Below are 14,894 nucleotides of genomic sequence, written 5' to 3' on the forward strand. Positions count from 1 at the left end.
AGCACATGGGTTCAGTCCCTGGCCTTGCTCAGTGGGTTAAGGATCTTGAGCTGTGGTGTAGGTCATAGATGCGGCTCGGATCTGGCATTGCTGTGGCTGTGGCCGTGGCCGGCAGCTGCAGCTCCAGTTGGATGTCTAGCCTGGGAACCTCATATGCCACGGGTGCGGCCCTATAAAGAAAAACAAAAGAGAGGTGGCTGTTTCAACACGCTCCCTGTAGGTGTCTATTTAGGTAGCAGTTTGTGGGCTTTCATAGAGCACCAGGGAAGGAGGGAGCCCTCTGTCCACCCACCACAGGGGTGACTCATCCCAGGAACCTGCCATTTGTATGTCCCTGTGGGATTCTAACACACAGGTGCAACTTCTATCCACATGTACAATTCCCACCTCATCCGTGGGACTGTGACCCACAGGTGGGATCTGTACCCACGTGTGGGTACACTGGTTGGTGGGACTCCAGCCCACAGGCTTATAGAGGCACCTGCTGATCAGCCCTTTCCTGACTGGACTTTTCTTGGTGGCAGGAAAAGAAAAGGGAGAGCATTGTGAAGATGGAACTTGCAGCCATTCCACGCTGGGCCATGAGGGGTGAGCAAGCCCCTGTCCCTCTCAGAAATCGCCCATTAGGGAGAGGGCCCTGGACCAAGATGTGCACGGTGGGAGGGAACCTCTCTCTGCTCTGTTTGTCATCCAGCAAGGTGAGTCATGGGCGGCCAGGAGCACCACGGTCTCGCGAGCTGCAAGGAGCTCAGCTAAGAGGAGCTGCCGACGTCCACTCTCTCGGAAGGAGAGGACAGAGGAGGAGGAGACAGAGCAGAAGTAAGGAGAGATCAGGAGGGGGAGGGCATTGTTGGAATGAGGGTCCTGAGGCCCTGGGGGCCAGGAAGGCAGACTTACCAAAGGTGGTGACGCCAAAACCAGAGGTTCAGGAGGCCACTCGCCATCCATGGGACTAATAAGTGGACAGAGTTGACAGAAATGGCGTGGTGGCATGTTTTCCCCTTAGCCCAGCACAGACAAGGCATTTCTTGGCTGGCAGAAGTGGCTGAGCAAACCCATAGAAGGTAGGCAAGCCAGAGGACTGTAGCAGAAGAGCCAGCACTTGTACCCATCACATCAGTTTTCTGTATCTGTGGGTGGCTGCCTGCCTGTCTTTGGAATAAGCAAGTCTGTGAGATTTTTCCACTGGCTCAGGGCGTACTGTGTGTCTGCGGTGAGCTGCGGGGTTTTAGTCAGGGCAGATGTACCCACTAGATGTCCCCTGCAGTTTGCCCGCAGTGCAGGTGGCTAAAATTAATCCATAGGGGCCCTTCTTTTGGGCAATAGTTGGTCTTCCAGGGATCTCCCCTCGCCCCTTGTCAGGTTTTCAGAAGACCTCATTCCCCAGGGTGAGTTTGTAAAGGAATTGTCCCTTCTACTGTATTTTCAGTGGGAACTGGCACTCCCTGGCTAGCATTAACCTGGGTTGCCTTCCGAAGGTGTCCTTGATTGATAATATATCGCAGGGTCTGGCTCCCTCCTTCATCTGGTAGAATGTCAGGAGTAAGAAAAGGCCTCCCCCATCTACGTCATTTTGTGTGGGCTTGGTCTCAGCTTACTCCTGGGGGTTACATGGAACCTGCAAGTACAATAGGAAGCAGGTTGGTCTGAGCTCCATGAGTCGTTGGGCAGAGCTTTATGAAGGTCTGCTTTTTTTGGTTTTCTTTTGCTTCTTAGGGCCACACCTGTGCATATGGAGGTTCCCAGGCTAGGGGTCCAATTGGAGCTACAGCTGCTGGCCTACACCACAGCCACAGCAACGCCAGATCCGAGCCTCATCTGCGACCTACACCACAGCTCATGGCAACACTGGATCCTTAACCCACTGAGAGAGGCCAGGGATTGAACCTGCGTCCTCATGGTTCCTAGTCAGATTTGTTTCCGCTACGCTACAATGGGAACTCCCAAGGTCTCCTTTAAGTATGGTTCACTTGTTTATTTTTTTACTCTTCCTGGCAGTGCCAAGAAGTGTATTCCTTGTCATCTATCCTTAGGGCCATTCATTGTGAGCCCCTATGTGACTTTGGCTATGAAAGCAGGCCCAGGATCGCTGTGAAGTCACTTTGGAAGTCTAAACCAAGGAATTCTTTCACTAAAAAGGGACTTTCAAGAGTTCCCCAGTGGCCAAGAGAGTTCAGGATCCAGTGTTGTCAGTGCTGTGGCTCAGGTCCTATCCCTGGCCAAGGAACTTCCATGTGCCTTGGGCAAGGACAGAGACAACAAAAGAAAAAAAAAAAAAAAAAAAAAAAAAAAAAGATCATTCCCCTTTCTTTTCAAATAGCAGCAGAAGCATGTAGCACATGGAACCCATGTTTACAATCAGTCAAAATACTGACTTTTTCATCTTCCCCTAATGGCAAAGCTCTTACTGATGCAATTAGCTTGGCCTTCTGGGGTGGCAGGGCCTTGGCTTCTGGACTTCATCTAGACTAATGTAGGACACCCTGTCTTCTGGGTTCCCATCTCTCTAAAACTGTTCCCAGTCAGTCAAGTGTTCGACCTCAGCCTGTCAAGAGGTTCATCTAGAAGGTCAGACCTGCTGGAGTAGGTTCATCCTATGTTCTCTCTACACTGAGGCAGGAAGTCTCTACTCTGGACAGCTGGAATCAGTGTTGCCAGGTTTAGGGTTTGGCACACCTTTAAGGTAACGTTGGGGGGACATCCTTGAGAGCCTGGGAGCCTGTCCTTTGACTGTGAGCACAGAGTGTACCTGATGAGGGGTGACTGCATCTAGTTGTCCCTAAGGAGCTTGGAAGCCTCATTCACCACCAGGGCTGTGGCTGCTTTGCCCCCAGGTAGCTTAGCCATCCCAGGGCGGTGAGGGTGAGGACCAGTTGTTTGGCAGAGTAAGGCCCCGGTCCAGATCTGGTCCTGGCTTTTGGGTCAGGTCTCCTGGTGCTACCCCTGACCTAACATGAACATGGAAGTTTGAGAGCTTGTGCAACTTTGGAAGCCCTAGCACTGGTGCTGTTTAACTCAGGTCTTGAGAGTCTCAAAGGCCTGCAGGTGATCTCTAAACCCTTAGAGGGTTTCCCCTTCTTCTCCCTGTAGAGCCCTTGCTAGGGGTTTGGCGATTCACCTGGGACACGACCCAGGCCTGTGGAGAAAGCCTTGGTGCTGCCGCCTTGTGGCTGGAGATGGCAATGCATGAATGGCTGTTTTTCACTCTGGTGAGGGCTGGTGGTCTGCCTCTGGGGGTAAAACAAACCCTAAACTCTGAACTCATCGCCTTGAGATCTGAGTCTTGGCTGGGAGACTATATATATCCCCCTTTTGCCAGACGATTGAGGACCTTAACAGTATTTTGATGCCAATCTTGTTTTGTCTCATGACCTGTCAACATTTGTCATCACTCTGTGGTAGCAGTGTTTCCTTTTTCAGGCTGAGTTTCCTCTGTCCCCTTGCCAGTGCCTTTCCGAGAAGAAGGAGGCCATTCCAGAAAGCACATGGGAAGCACTGTGGAAGTATACTGGGAAGTGTTCAGGGTTCAGGTCCCTCCATTTAAAGGCAGACAGGAATTAAGAGTCTGGATGGATGTAGGGGAACACAGAAAAATGCATCTTTGAGGTCCAGAACAGGAAACTTGTGAGTGCTCCCTGGCACTTGGGCACCTTGGGGTGGGGGCTGGGGGTGCATCAGGATGCCTGCCTCTTTGACTGCTAGGAGGTCATCTCAGAGAAGGCGATATTCCCTGCCGGGCTATTGCCAGGGGGTTTGGCAGGGCCTCATGGGTCCATGTTTTGGGAATCTGGTGAACAGGGTTTTGGATCCCCCATCTTTAAAGCTTCAGGCTTTAAAGGATATTGTCTCTTCCAGGACCAAGGGGGTATGTTCCCCCAGGCCGCCTTCTTCTTTTTAATGGGGAGGAACAAGTTGGGCCCTTCCCAGCAAGTAGGTGGCCCAATTACAGGATGTGCCTGTTGTCTCATTTTGGGGGGAGGGAATTTCCTGCGGAGTATTTTCAGGCGGGTCCTCTGAGGCTACTAAGAGATGCCTTTGCTATTTGAATTCTTTATTTTCTTGGCCGTCACCCTGTCCTAAGAAGATACTAGCTCCTCATTCCTTTAGCAGATCTCTTTAGGAGGCAGAAAGGGCAAAGGAGTCAGTAATAACAACAGACCTGACCTGGCAGGCAAGGGGTGAAGTGAATTGCCTTTCTTTGGCTGTATGTCCATCAGTTCCAACTACAGTATGGTCAGGCTTGGAGGGGGGGCTGGCTGGCCGCTTCAGAACAGAGTAGTCAGCTCCAGCTTGATTCCAAAAGTCAGTTTGGGGAGTTCCTACAGTGGCTCAGCAGGCAAAGAGCCTGACTAGTGTCCATGAGGATGCGGATTCAATTCCTGGTCTAGGTCAGTGAGTTGAGGACCCACTGTCAGCTTGGATCCCGTGTTGCTGTGGCTGGGGCGTAGACTGGCAGCTGAGGCTCTGATTTGACCCTGGCCTGGGAACTGCTATTTGCCACAGGTGCGGCCCCTGAAAAAAAAAAAAAAAATACAGTCAGAGTTTTGCTGCCTGCTGTGTCAAGGGTGACTCGAGGCTCTGCTGGAGTAAGGCAGATGGAGTGAGTCCTATGGTCTGTAGGTCCCTCTGTGTGATGGTATCTCATCCCAATTTCACCAGGAACTCGGGCTGCTTAGGGTTGTTTCTTTGTTGCCCACAAGAGGGAGCTCGCAACAGGCCCCCCCCTCCTTCTGACAAAAGGCACACTGGTTTCCCCCCAGGTGGCTCCTAGGCTGTCTGCCTGGGTTTGTCAGCCCTTTAGGGTCCCCTCGACGACACAGTGGGTCAATCACAGCAGCCCAAAGCCGTGTTTTCTTCACTGGCCTCTGTTAAGTCTCACTGCTGAGGATGGACCTTGAAGGCCTCCTCTACCAAGGCTGACAGCGGGGTTTGGGGCCCAGCCTCAAGCTTTTGTAACTTTCTCCTGAGCGCGGGAGCAGACTGGGTGGTCAAATGCAGGGCTAAGGGCGATGTCCCTTGTGCAGACTCAGGGTCTTAATTGGTGCCCTTCCTGAATGCCTGTCACCCGGCTCAGGAAGACTGCTGGGTTTCCCTCTTTGGGTTCTGCGTCACTTCTGGGACCTTGTCAGAATCTAGGCTTTGCCATCCACCTTTTCATTGCTTCTGACAGACGAGAAATATACTGTCCCATCCTGGCCTGTGTGCTTGTGACCTTCCGAGTGTTACCCCTGCTTGAGCCATGTGGTGGTGTGGATTGGTGGCCACTGGGCTCTCTGTGTGGTTTAGGGGTGTCTTTGCCTCCTTCTGATAAAAGGCACACTGGTTTTAGCCCAGGTATTTTCTTGTGCACAGGAGTCCATTCAATGTCTTGGTTACCATGGGGGACATCACTGGAGGTATGAGGAGGTTTGTTCGGCTGAAGGCTCCATGTCCCTGCACGTGTGAGTAGCAGGGTGTCCTGGGAAAGACCGTGGCCCCAGGCCCTCGTTGAGGTACATCCTCCCCTGGGCTCCAGCACCAGGCAGAGTCCAGGCTGGTCTATGTGGGTCACTCCGCCCCTTCCCATGGTGTTGCCCCCTCTAAATATAGCCCAGTGGGCTGAGCTCAGTTCTATTTTCAGTGCAGGCTGGGAGGTGGCCAGGCCTTCTCCGGGGTCATAGGAGCCACTTCTACTCCCTCCTGTCCTGCTACTGGGCACGCTCATCGGCTCCTGGCTGCCCACCCACCCACCATGCCCGAAGGAACCCAAGAAGGTAGGAAAATAACTTGAAGGGAGGGTAAGGCCCCAATCCTCTGACTCTGTGGACCATGGAGAAACCTGGCCTCTGTCCCACTGACCTCATTTTCTTGACTCGTCATTAATCACTATATCCCAGAAGAGAGACCTGCCCCCGCTGCGCATGAAGGAACGGCTTACTGAGTCTGGAAAGCCTCTTCAGCTCAGGCCTATTCCTCCTGCAAGGGACTGCAGGGGGTGCTTAGAGGAGCTTCCCCACTTGGGGGAAGAGTAAACCAGAGCCTGTGCTTAAGTGGGCCAGGCAGTCTGGCCAGTGCAGTTCTTCCTTCGGGGAGGACACTGGGATTGGGGGTGGGCAATGGTTTTGGATAGCGTTTGGGTGCATGGCCCAGGGACTGGGAGTGTATAGGATTCTAGCCTGAAATGTGGGCTAAAAAGTTGGGGTCCCTTGGCCTGGCCTGTCTGACTTCTAGTTAAGACTTTGGTGGCTACCACTCATTGCCCCACTGTATTCAAGAGGGATGGAGGGTTGGAGGGACAAGAGCATTGACTTGGGAAGCTTCAGATACAGTGCTGCTCCAAGGCTCCAGCCTGATCTAATCACTCCTCCCATCACATTTTCAGCATTTTATACTGGATGGGAGGGGCCTGGCCCCGGGTGTGGGGGCGTCTTAACAATAACATTTACTAGGGTTTTTCCTGGTAACAGAATCCAAGTTCAGTTTAAAGTGTGTGAAAAGCACAGCCAAGTGCAAAGAGGGAATTTAATATGAACCTCAAACTACCATCACCCAGTCATAATGACAGCCAGTACCTGTTTTTGTTTCACTTTTTTTTTTTTTTGGTCTTTTGTCTTCTTGGGGCCACATCCACAGCATATGAAGGTTCCCAGGCTAGGGGTCAAATTGGGGCTGAAGCTGCCGGCCTACATCACAGCCACAGCAACTCGGGAGCCAAGTTGCATCTGCGACATACACCACAGCTCACGGCAACGCTGGATCCTTAACCCACTGAGCGAAGCCAGGGATCAAATCCACATCTTCATGGATCCTATTCAGGTTCATTAACTACCGAGCCACAATGGGAACTCCTGTTTCACTTTCTTTTGAGCATGGCAGAGGCCCGTTTGAAGCAAATCACAAAGGTTGAGGTACTGTACTGAAAGTGATAGGCCCAGAGTCCAGTCACCCTTGCCTGTGTCAGGAGGTATCCCTGCAGTGTCCCTCCATTTGACATCTGAAGATCTCAAGGGGCCAAGATTTAAAGGAGGGGGAAAAAAAAAAAAAACACAAAAAACCCCAGAATACAATGTTTAGAAATCACAAAACAAACACTCCACTGGGTCTGAAAATAATTAAAATTACAGAAAAAGTACACAGATTGCAGTGACTACATGGGCAGAGGCTGTGAACTAGGAAGCCACACACATATTGGTCAGGCTCCCCAAGCAAAGAAAACCAACCAAATTGGTCAAGAAAAGCCTTTCCTCATTTCCCAACTTAGCAAATATATGTGTGCACTTAGGTATATTAAACTTTTTTCAGTGGAGATGCCTAATGGTGGCAATATTGTACTCTTTGGGTGGCTGTGGACAGCCATTCCTGAGGTCGCTTTGGTAATAGCCTAAAAGAAAAAGTCCCTGTCTTGGATCCAGTAATCCTACTTCTGGGAATCTGTCGTTAATAACTATGGGGAAATTGGGGAAATCTTTATACTATCATGCATGTCCTTTTCTAGGGTTTATTGGAAACAACCGAAATGCCCAGGCAGCCTAGAAGGGATGCCTGAGGGGAGACCTCAGAGGCAAGCGGAACAGTTTGATAACAAAGGCCGGTCTCCTGTGCGATGTTAAGTGAAAAACAGTAGCGTTCCCAGAAACAGAGCAGAATCATGCTGAGTACATCTAAAGGGGGCAGAGTGAGGCTGGGAGGGAAAGGCACAAGGCTGCCTAGAATGGGGCTGCTGCTGCTGGGGACAATGAAGAGACCCAGGCATAGGGTGTACAGGGAAAACTGACAGCAGAAAAGGCAGGAATGAATTTCATGGGTTGTGGGTTTAGTCCTCCCAGTCAACTGCACCTGCTATTACTGGGGGCGAAAGGGGTTGTTTTGGCTCCAAATCAGGGATCATTCTTCAGTTGGTGTTAGGTGCTTAGGAGCCAAATGCCCCCTCTCCTCCCTACCTTTTCTGAGCTCCTGCTGCTCCTGGAGGCCATCTAGGAGAAGAGAGGGGGTGAATCCCCGGCTGAAACACCCTGCACTACCCCTGCAGACACCGCAGCACCAACGACAAGAAACCGGGCACCGGTGGCCCCCAATCACGTGCAGGAGGTGCGCCTGTACCGGGTGGAGTCCATCAGCGATCTACACAGCGGAGGTGAGAGGGGGCGGGGGAGCGGGACAGATGGACTGGGAGGAAGGAGGAAAACAGGCACACCTGATGCCCCATTCTCCCTGCAGGTCCACTGTGCCCCTACCTGGCGGAAGAGGCGCAGCCATGGGACGAGCTTCTGGGTATCCTGCCTCCATCACTGTGCGCCCAGACCGGCTGCAGCCCTGTGCACAGTCGCGGCGGCTTCCTGCTGCTGCTTGCGCTGCTGGTGCTCACCTGCCTGGCGCTCGCTGTCCTGGCAGTCTACCTGAGTGGTAGGGAGGGCACAGGAAGCCACTGGAATGGAGAGGCTGAGCCAGGGAAGGGCTAGGTGGGTAGGAAGTCGTGGGGTGGCCTGTCGTCGGCTAATCCCTTATTCTCGCCGTCTGTCTTGCAGTGCTGCAGAGTGAGTCCCTCCGCGCACTGGTGCACACGCTGCGCGCGCAGGAAGAGGTGCTACTCAAGCTCCGGCTCGCCAGCCTCAGCCAGCTGCGGAGACTCAATTTCAGTGAAACCCGAGCACCTAGCTGAGAAGCCCCTTGGACCTGGGGCCTGGGGGGGTATTTGTAGGGGAGATAAAGTGGTCGCTGACAGGTTTCTCCTCTCCCACTGCGACTTGACACTTCCTTGGTGAGGGTTTTGTATGACCCTGAGGTGACCCCAAGGCTCCCTGCCTTTCTTGGCTTCTCAGGCTAGACCTAGCCAAGCATTCTAATGCCAAGCCCTGCTTTGGGTGGCCCAAGGTTAGGGGAAGCAACACCAGCCTCCTGGCTCCTCCTCTGGCCTCCTGCAGCTAGAGGTTCAGGAGTCTAGAAATAGTTGCTCACCCCAGTCACCCAAACTGCCAGGCCCCCTGGTGGGGGTCCAGCCTCAGCTCTCAGAAAACAGGCTGGGCTCTGAGCAGGGGGAGGAAGGCCACTGGGGAGAGACTATCTTGGAGGGCAAAGGGGAGCTGGAGATAAGGAGGCCCAGCTGGGTCAAGCCTGGGTTAGTGGAGAGAGAGAGGGAGGTCAGGCACAAACAGCCAGAAGCCAGGGCCACAGAAGGCTGAGCACTGTTTAATTATCTCTAATACCCTTTAAAAATCAGCACATAAATCCATTCCAGGTAGTCTCACTTCCCCACCTGTTGTAGTGGCATGTGTCCAGATCCCACCCCCTGGAAGTGGTTCAGCCCAGGGGAGCAAGACCTGAGAAAGGAAGGCACAGCCCTCTTCTGCCTGCCCCACAGCCCTGTGACAGGCTCACAGCTGGCCTGGCCTGAGACAGGGCAGGAAGAAGCCACAGGGCTGAGTGCAGGGGCAAAGTGCCAGGGTCCCAAACGGCCTGGCCTCTAGCCACCCATACTCATCTCTGTTTTTGGTTTTGTCATTAAAAAAATAAAGTGACAATTCCTGGCAAGTACCAGGTATTGCACTGTCTTCTGTTAAAAGTATAGGCAAGGACGTGGACAGTCTCCACTTCAGCTGGTCCTGCCTCACAGGATGTCTGCCCGCTTGTCCCGCACACGGCTGCGAGCCTTGGTCCTGGCTTTGAAGGAAGCAGCGTTGTACAGGTGCTGGAATGGGGGCAAAGAATGAGGATCTAGTGAGATGGGGAGGGGGCGGCCGGGGCTTCTATTCCAGCCCCTGCAGAGCTCCAGGCCTCCAGCTTGTGGGAATGGAGGGAAGACAAACCTTCTCAAAACGTGAGATTTTGCAGGCCTTCAGGGCAGTGGCATCCAGTACCAGCACAGGGCCCAGGCCAAAGATGTCACGGAGTAGCTCATTGTTCTGGGGGCAAAGAAGGCAGTGAGCTCAAGCTAGTCTGAAGCTGCCAAAAAGGCTACCTCCTCCCTGTCCACCTCCCCACCTGGAGGTGGTGGTGCATGCCAGAACCCAGCACATCCTTGAAGGCAGCGTAGATCCGGCGCCGAGCCCAGCTGTCCACATAGAGCACCTCGAGCCCAAAGCGGACTGTCTCTTCCTCACACTCGCCGCCCTGCAGGGTAGAGGGGCTGTGACTGGGCTTGGTGGCTGTGCCTGGGGCACACTCTTGCAAGGAGGCATCCAGTCTCACGCGTACCTCAACAAAGTGCAGCACAGAGCGGAAGGTCGAGCGCTGGCGCCGGCGGTCAGCCTTGGCACGATACTTGTTGCTATCGGTGGCCAGAGTGCGCAGCGCACCGCAGAGGGCCTCCATGTCCTCATAAATGAAGTCCTCCTGCAGTGGGTGTGATGGAGGACATGTGAGCGCAAGCCTAAGCTCTGCTACCTCTCAACACATGGGAGTTGCCCAAACCCTTCCTTTCAATGAGGAAGTCTTTTTCTTCTCGGCCTAGCCCTCCTGAATCGCTTACTGGCTTACTGAATCAGGCTTACTGGCCCTATCATAGCACCCAGCATCTGAGTCTGTGTTGGGGCTACTCCCCTGCCATAACGACCTAAGGCAGCCTTGTTTTCAGTAGCATCCCCTGCACCCAGCCTAAGATGGGCAGGTGGTATCAGCAAGCACCTCCCTCCGCCCCCCACCTCTCACACCTCAAGGTCCCGGGCCAGTTCAAAGAGCAGTGCGATGGTCTCTCCAGCAGCAATCCGCAGGTTCACGCTTTCACTGGATAAGAGCTGGGGCAGCTGGGGCAGCTGCCTGGGGAAGGGGCAGGCTGAGCTATGTGTATGTGGGTTGGGCGCCTCTTCACCCTTCACCTCCCACTCCCAGTGGGCAGTCGCCCCTACCTGTCCAAGATGTGACTGATGTGGGTGCTGGGGCAGATGGTAAGTAGCAATGCCCAGGCCTGCAGGGCAGCACAGAGCAGGCCATGCAGGCTGGTAGGGACCATAGGAGCTGTGGCGCCACCCACACCACAGGACCGGCTGAAAACACCTTCCAGACAGGTGAGGCAAGAGACCAGGTCCTAGGGGCACAAGGAGGGAGGTGAGTCATTCCGGGGCAGAGCTAGGGCCTGGGTGCTCTACTGCTTGTGTCCAAAGACCACTTACCTGTACATCGGCAGCAGCCACGTAGCAGCCCAAGCCAAGAGCAGAAGCGCACTGTGGGGAGGAGGGCAAAGCCAGGCCTTGGTCAGAGGGTGACCCTGGGTTCCCAACTATGGGACTCACCCTAAAGTAAGGGAGCCTGAAGGAAAGTGGAGCCCACCTCTCTGCTTAGGAATGGAAGGGGATGAAGGAAGGAAAGGGATCACGGGGCATGGAACACTCACGTGGAGCCGGGCAGCAGGGCTAGCTGTGCCATCAGTGAGCACAGAGACCAGCAGGGGCTGCAGGCTGTGGAATAACTCCTCTCCCTTGGGTCCAGGGCCCAGCTGCACACACAGCAGACCTAGCACGGCAGCGGCCAGGGCCTGTTCCTCGCCCTTCCCTGCAAGGATGCCTTCCAGTCAGTCCATGCAAGCAAGGGTTGGCACCCAGCCAGTTCAGGCCCCCCACTGGCTCCCAGGCCCAACCTTTCTTGAGGCACTTTTCCAAGGCATCAGCCAGTGTGAGGCAGCGTTCCAGCAAGAAGTCGGGAAGTAGGTGAGCTGCCAGGGCCAAGCGCAGGCTCTCAAGAGCACCCTGCCGGGTCTTGGCACTGGTGGATGAAAAAAAGGCCATTTTGTGGGCTAACCCTACCCAGTCACATCTGGCATGGGCTGAGTGGGGAGATGGGGAAGGGGTTGGCTGGCAATCAGGGGTACCTCTTGTCTGTGAGGCAGTCCACATACTCCTTCAACTTCTCCTCAAGGTCTTCCTGCTGACCCTGCTCATCCACGGCATCCCCCCCTGCAAGGCCAGCTGGTCATCCCTGCTTCTTGCCCTAGCCCACAGAGCATCCCCCTGAGTCCCTGCCCAACTCCCACCCACTCTTACCAAGGCCTTCCTCTGCAGCGGTGCTCAAGAGGCTGGGGCATTCACTGGTGGTGCTGCGAGCCTCACTGGCTGCCTCATCCTCGCTGGAACCTGAGTCAGCTTGGGTACTGCTCCGGGCACCTGGGGAGGGTGGGAGGGGAACTTAGGCTGCCTTCATGGATAAGTGATGGCTGGGGTCACCTCACCCAGCCTCATGATCCCACAGGACACTATGCTGCCCCTCTTTCAAGGCTGAAGTGGGAGACAAGGAAGCTGATGCTGGGGAGTCTGAGGCTGGAAGCAAGAAAAAGAGAATGAAGTCCATCTGCTGGAGACAGTTGAACACCGGGCCCAGCCTAGGATAACTTGGCAGACTTGGCGAGCAGAGCCTCCTTGTCTAGAGCCTACTTTAAGGGAGAGACCTAGAGCTGGGCAGAGGCAGAAGGGGCTGCAGTAGGCCTCACCAAGGCCCAGGGCCCAGCATAGAGTGGAGGCATATTCAGGAACACTATGCGGGAGACTCAACCACCAGCCCATATGATGCCCCTGAATTGCCAGGGCAAGCACCAGGGACTTTACAGAGTCCGACAGACCCAGGGTTCAAATCCCAGCTCCAGGGTTCAAATCCCAGCTCCATCTCTTACTAGGGGTGTAACCAAGTCAGATACCTAGTCAAGAAAAATTAGCAAGTTCATTTGCAGGGATGCAAGGTGAATTAAAGGCACTGAAGAGCAGAATGAATAATGCACAGGAATGAATTAGTGACTTGGAAAATAGAAAAATGGAAATCATCCAGTCAGGACAGCAGACAGAAAACCAAATGAAAAAACATGAAAGCAATATAAGAGATTTATGGGATAATATAAAGCAGGCCAATCGATGCATAATAGGGATTCTAGAAGCAGAAGAAAAAGAAAAAGGGATTGAAAATGTATTTGAAGAAACTATGGCCAAAAACTTTCCAAATCTAAAGAAAACAGATATCAAGATACAGGAAGCACAGAGGGCCCCAAACAAGTTGAACCCAAACAGGCCCATACTAAGACATATTAGAATACTCTACCCAGCAAGAATATAATTTAAAATAGAAGGTGAAATAAAGAATTCCTCCAACAAACAAAAATTGAAAGAGTACAGCATGCTAAACCCATTCTAAAAGAAATATTGAAAGGGCTCCTCTAAATAAAATAAGAAATAGGACGGAGAAAATCACAACTGGAAACCAATCACTTAAATAAGCCAGTACATAGAACTAAAAGGCGGGGGGGGGGGGGGAGGAGACCTATTATAAAAGTGACGATAAACACAAGGAACAGCAAAAAGATAAACATGAAAATGTTTTTAAAAAGGACATCAAAATCATAAAATGTGGGGAAGTACGAAAATCTAGGCTTTTGTTTTGTTTTTTACAATGTGTTTGCACCTATATGACCATTAGACTAAAGCAAGCAGATATAGGAAGGGGTTGACAGACTTGAAAAACAGGGCAACCACAAATCACCACCAGGGAGTTCCTGTCATGGCTTAGTGGTTACAAAACCAACTAGTATCCACAAATCAAAACCAAACAATGCATTCACAACAACTGAAAAGAAAAGGACACAAGCATAAAATAAAAACAAAGGAACAAAGGATAAATATAAACTCCACTGGAAAACAAGGTTTCAAATGGCAATAAATACATATTTATAATTACTGGAGTTCCCATCATGGCTCAGCAATAATGAAACCGACTAGTATCCATGAGGATGCAAGTTCAATCCCTGGCCTTGCTCAGTGGGTTAAGGATCTGGCTCTGCCGTGAGCTGTGGTGTAGGTCATAGACGCAGCTCGGATCCCAAATTGCTGTGGTTGTGGCGTAGGCCAGCAGCTATAGTTCCAATCCGACCCCTAGCCTGGGAACTTCCATATGCCTTGGATGTGGCCCTAAAAGGACCAAAAACAAACCAACAATAATGACCTTAAATGTCAATGGACTGAATGCTCCAATCAAAAGACATAGAGTGGAAGACTGTATAAAAAACCCAGAGTCTACAATATACTGCCTATAGAAGATTCACTTTAGGAAAAAAGGACACATGTAAATTGAAAGTGAGGGGATGGAAAACGATATTTCATGCAAATGGAAAAGACAGGAGGAAGGCAGGAGTTGGAATACCCACATCAGGAAAAAAACAAAACAAACAAAACAAAACAAAAAAAAAAACATAGATGCAAAATTCTCAACAAAATTTTCGCCAACCAAATCCAACGAAATAGTAAAAAGATCATATACCAAGACCATATGGGATTCATCCCACCTTCACAAGGATGGTTCAACATAGGCAAATCAATCAACATCATATACCAAGTTAACAAAAGAAACGTCAGAAACTACATGATCATCTCAATAGATGCAGAAAAAGTATTTGACAAAATCCAACATCCATTCATGACAAAAACTCTTATCAAAGTGCGTAGAGAGGGAACATACCTTATCGTAATAAAAGTCATTTATGACAAAGCCACAGCCAAAAGAACGCTCAACAGAGAAAAGCTGAAAGCTTTCCTGCTCCAATCTATAACAGGAGAAGGATGCCCATTCTCACCACCTTTTTGTGTGTGTGTGCCTTTTGGGGCTGTACCCCCAGCACATGGAGGTTCCCAGGCTAGGGGTTGAATGGAAGCTATAGCTGCCGGCCTATACCGCAGTCACAGCAACACAGGATCTGAGCTGCATCTGCGACCTACACCACAGCTCACGGCAACACCAGATCCTTAACTCACTGAGCAAAGCCAGGGATCGAACCTACAACCTCATAGTTCCTAGTAGGATTTATTTCTGCTGCACCACGACAGGAACTCTAGGAATGCCCACTCTCACCACTTTTCTTCAACATAGTATTGGAAGTCCTTGCCACGGCAATCAGACAAACAAAAGAAATAAAAGGTATCCAAATTGGAAGAGAAGAGGTAAAATTGTCA

The 14,894-nt window shown here is 51.9% G+C and overlaps 2 protein-coding genes across 7 annotated transcripts in view; one reads left to right on the forward strand and one right to left on the reverse strand.

The window, feature by feature from the left end:
* Window positions 1–5,665: 5,665 nt before the first annotated feature.
* LSMEM2 (leucine rich single-pass membrane protein 2) lies at window positions 5,666–9,510 on the forward strand. Its single transcript, XM_001927825.5, has 4 exons — window positions 5,666–5,753; window positions 8,009–8,113; window positions 8,197–8,382; window positions 8,505–9,510. The coding sequence occupies exons 1-4, from the start codon at window positions 5,732–5,734 to the stop codon at window positions 8,636–8,638; spliced, it is 447 nt and encodes a 148-aa protein (XP_001927860.3). The 5' UTR covers window positions 5,666–5,731; the 3' UTR covers window positions 8,639–9,510.
* The window catches only part of IFRD2 (interferon related developmental regulator 2), a 35,867-nt gene continuing 28,049 nt past the window's right edge, over window positions 7,077–14,894 (reverse strand). The window contains exons 2-13 of one of the 6 annotated variants that reach the window (XR_014823134.1): window positions 11,952–12,071; window positions 11,780–11,864; window positions 11,549–11,673; window positions 11,306–11,463; window positions 11,085–11,135; window positions 10,821–10,999; window positions 10,626–10,731; window positions 10,171–10,308; window positions 9,958–10,086; window positions 9,783–9,878; window positions 8,214–9,664; window positions 7,077–8,073 (exon numbers count right to left, since the gene is read on the reverse strand). Coding sequence is in view for 2 of the 6 variants with exons in the window: in XM_001925104.6 (XP_001925139.4) it covers window positions 9,584–9,664; window positions 9,783–9,878; window positions 9,958–10,086; window positions 10,171–10,308; window positions 10,626–10,731; window positions 10,821–10,999; window positions 11,085–11,135; window positions 11,306–11,463; window positions 11,549–11,673; window positions 11,780–11,864; window positions 11,952–12,071 (1,268 nt within the window). In the remaining 4 variants the exon portion in view is untranslated. Of the gene's footprint in view, window positions 9,665–9,782; window positions 9,879–9,957; window positions 10,087–10,170; window positions 10,309–10,625; window positions 10,732–10,820; window positions 11,000–11,084; window positions 11,136–11,305; window positions 11,464–11,548; window positions 11,674–11,779; window positions 11,865–11,951; window positions 12,072–14,894 lie in introns of all 6 variants that reach the window. The other 5 variants (XR_014823133.1, XR_014823136.1, XR_014823135.1 and 2 more) reach the window with 5 other exon arrangements.

This window comes from Sus scrofa, chromosome 13, assembly GCF_054392235.1.
Source record: "Sus scrofa isolate SSC_HxYL_T2T_F1_AM1 chromosome 13, Sscrofa_HxYL_maternal_Yorkshire_Landrace_v2.0, whole genome shotgun sequence".
NCBI lineage: Eukaryota > Metazoa > Chordata > Mammalia > Artiodactyla > Suidae > Sus > Sus scrofa.

Coding starts and splice junctions, on each gene's coding strand:
- LSMEM2 (XM_001927825.5), top strand. CDS start 5,732: ATGCCCGAAGGAACCCAAGAAG. Junction 5,754..8,008: donor GCCCGAAGGAACCCAAGAAG/GTAGGAAAATAA, acceptor CTACCCCTGCAG/ACACCGCAGCACCAACGACA. Junction 8,114..8,196: donor CAGCGATCTACACAGCGGAG/GTGAGAGGGGGC, acceptor TTCTCCCTGCAG/GTCCACTGTGCCCCTACCTG.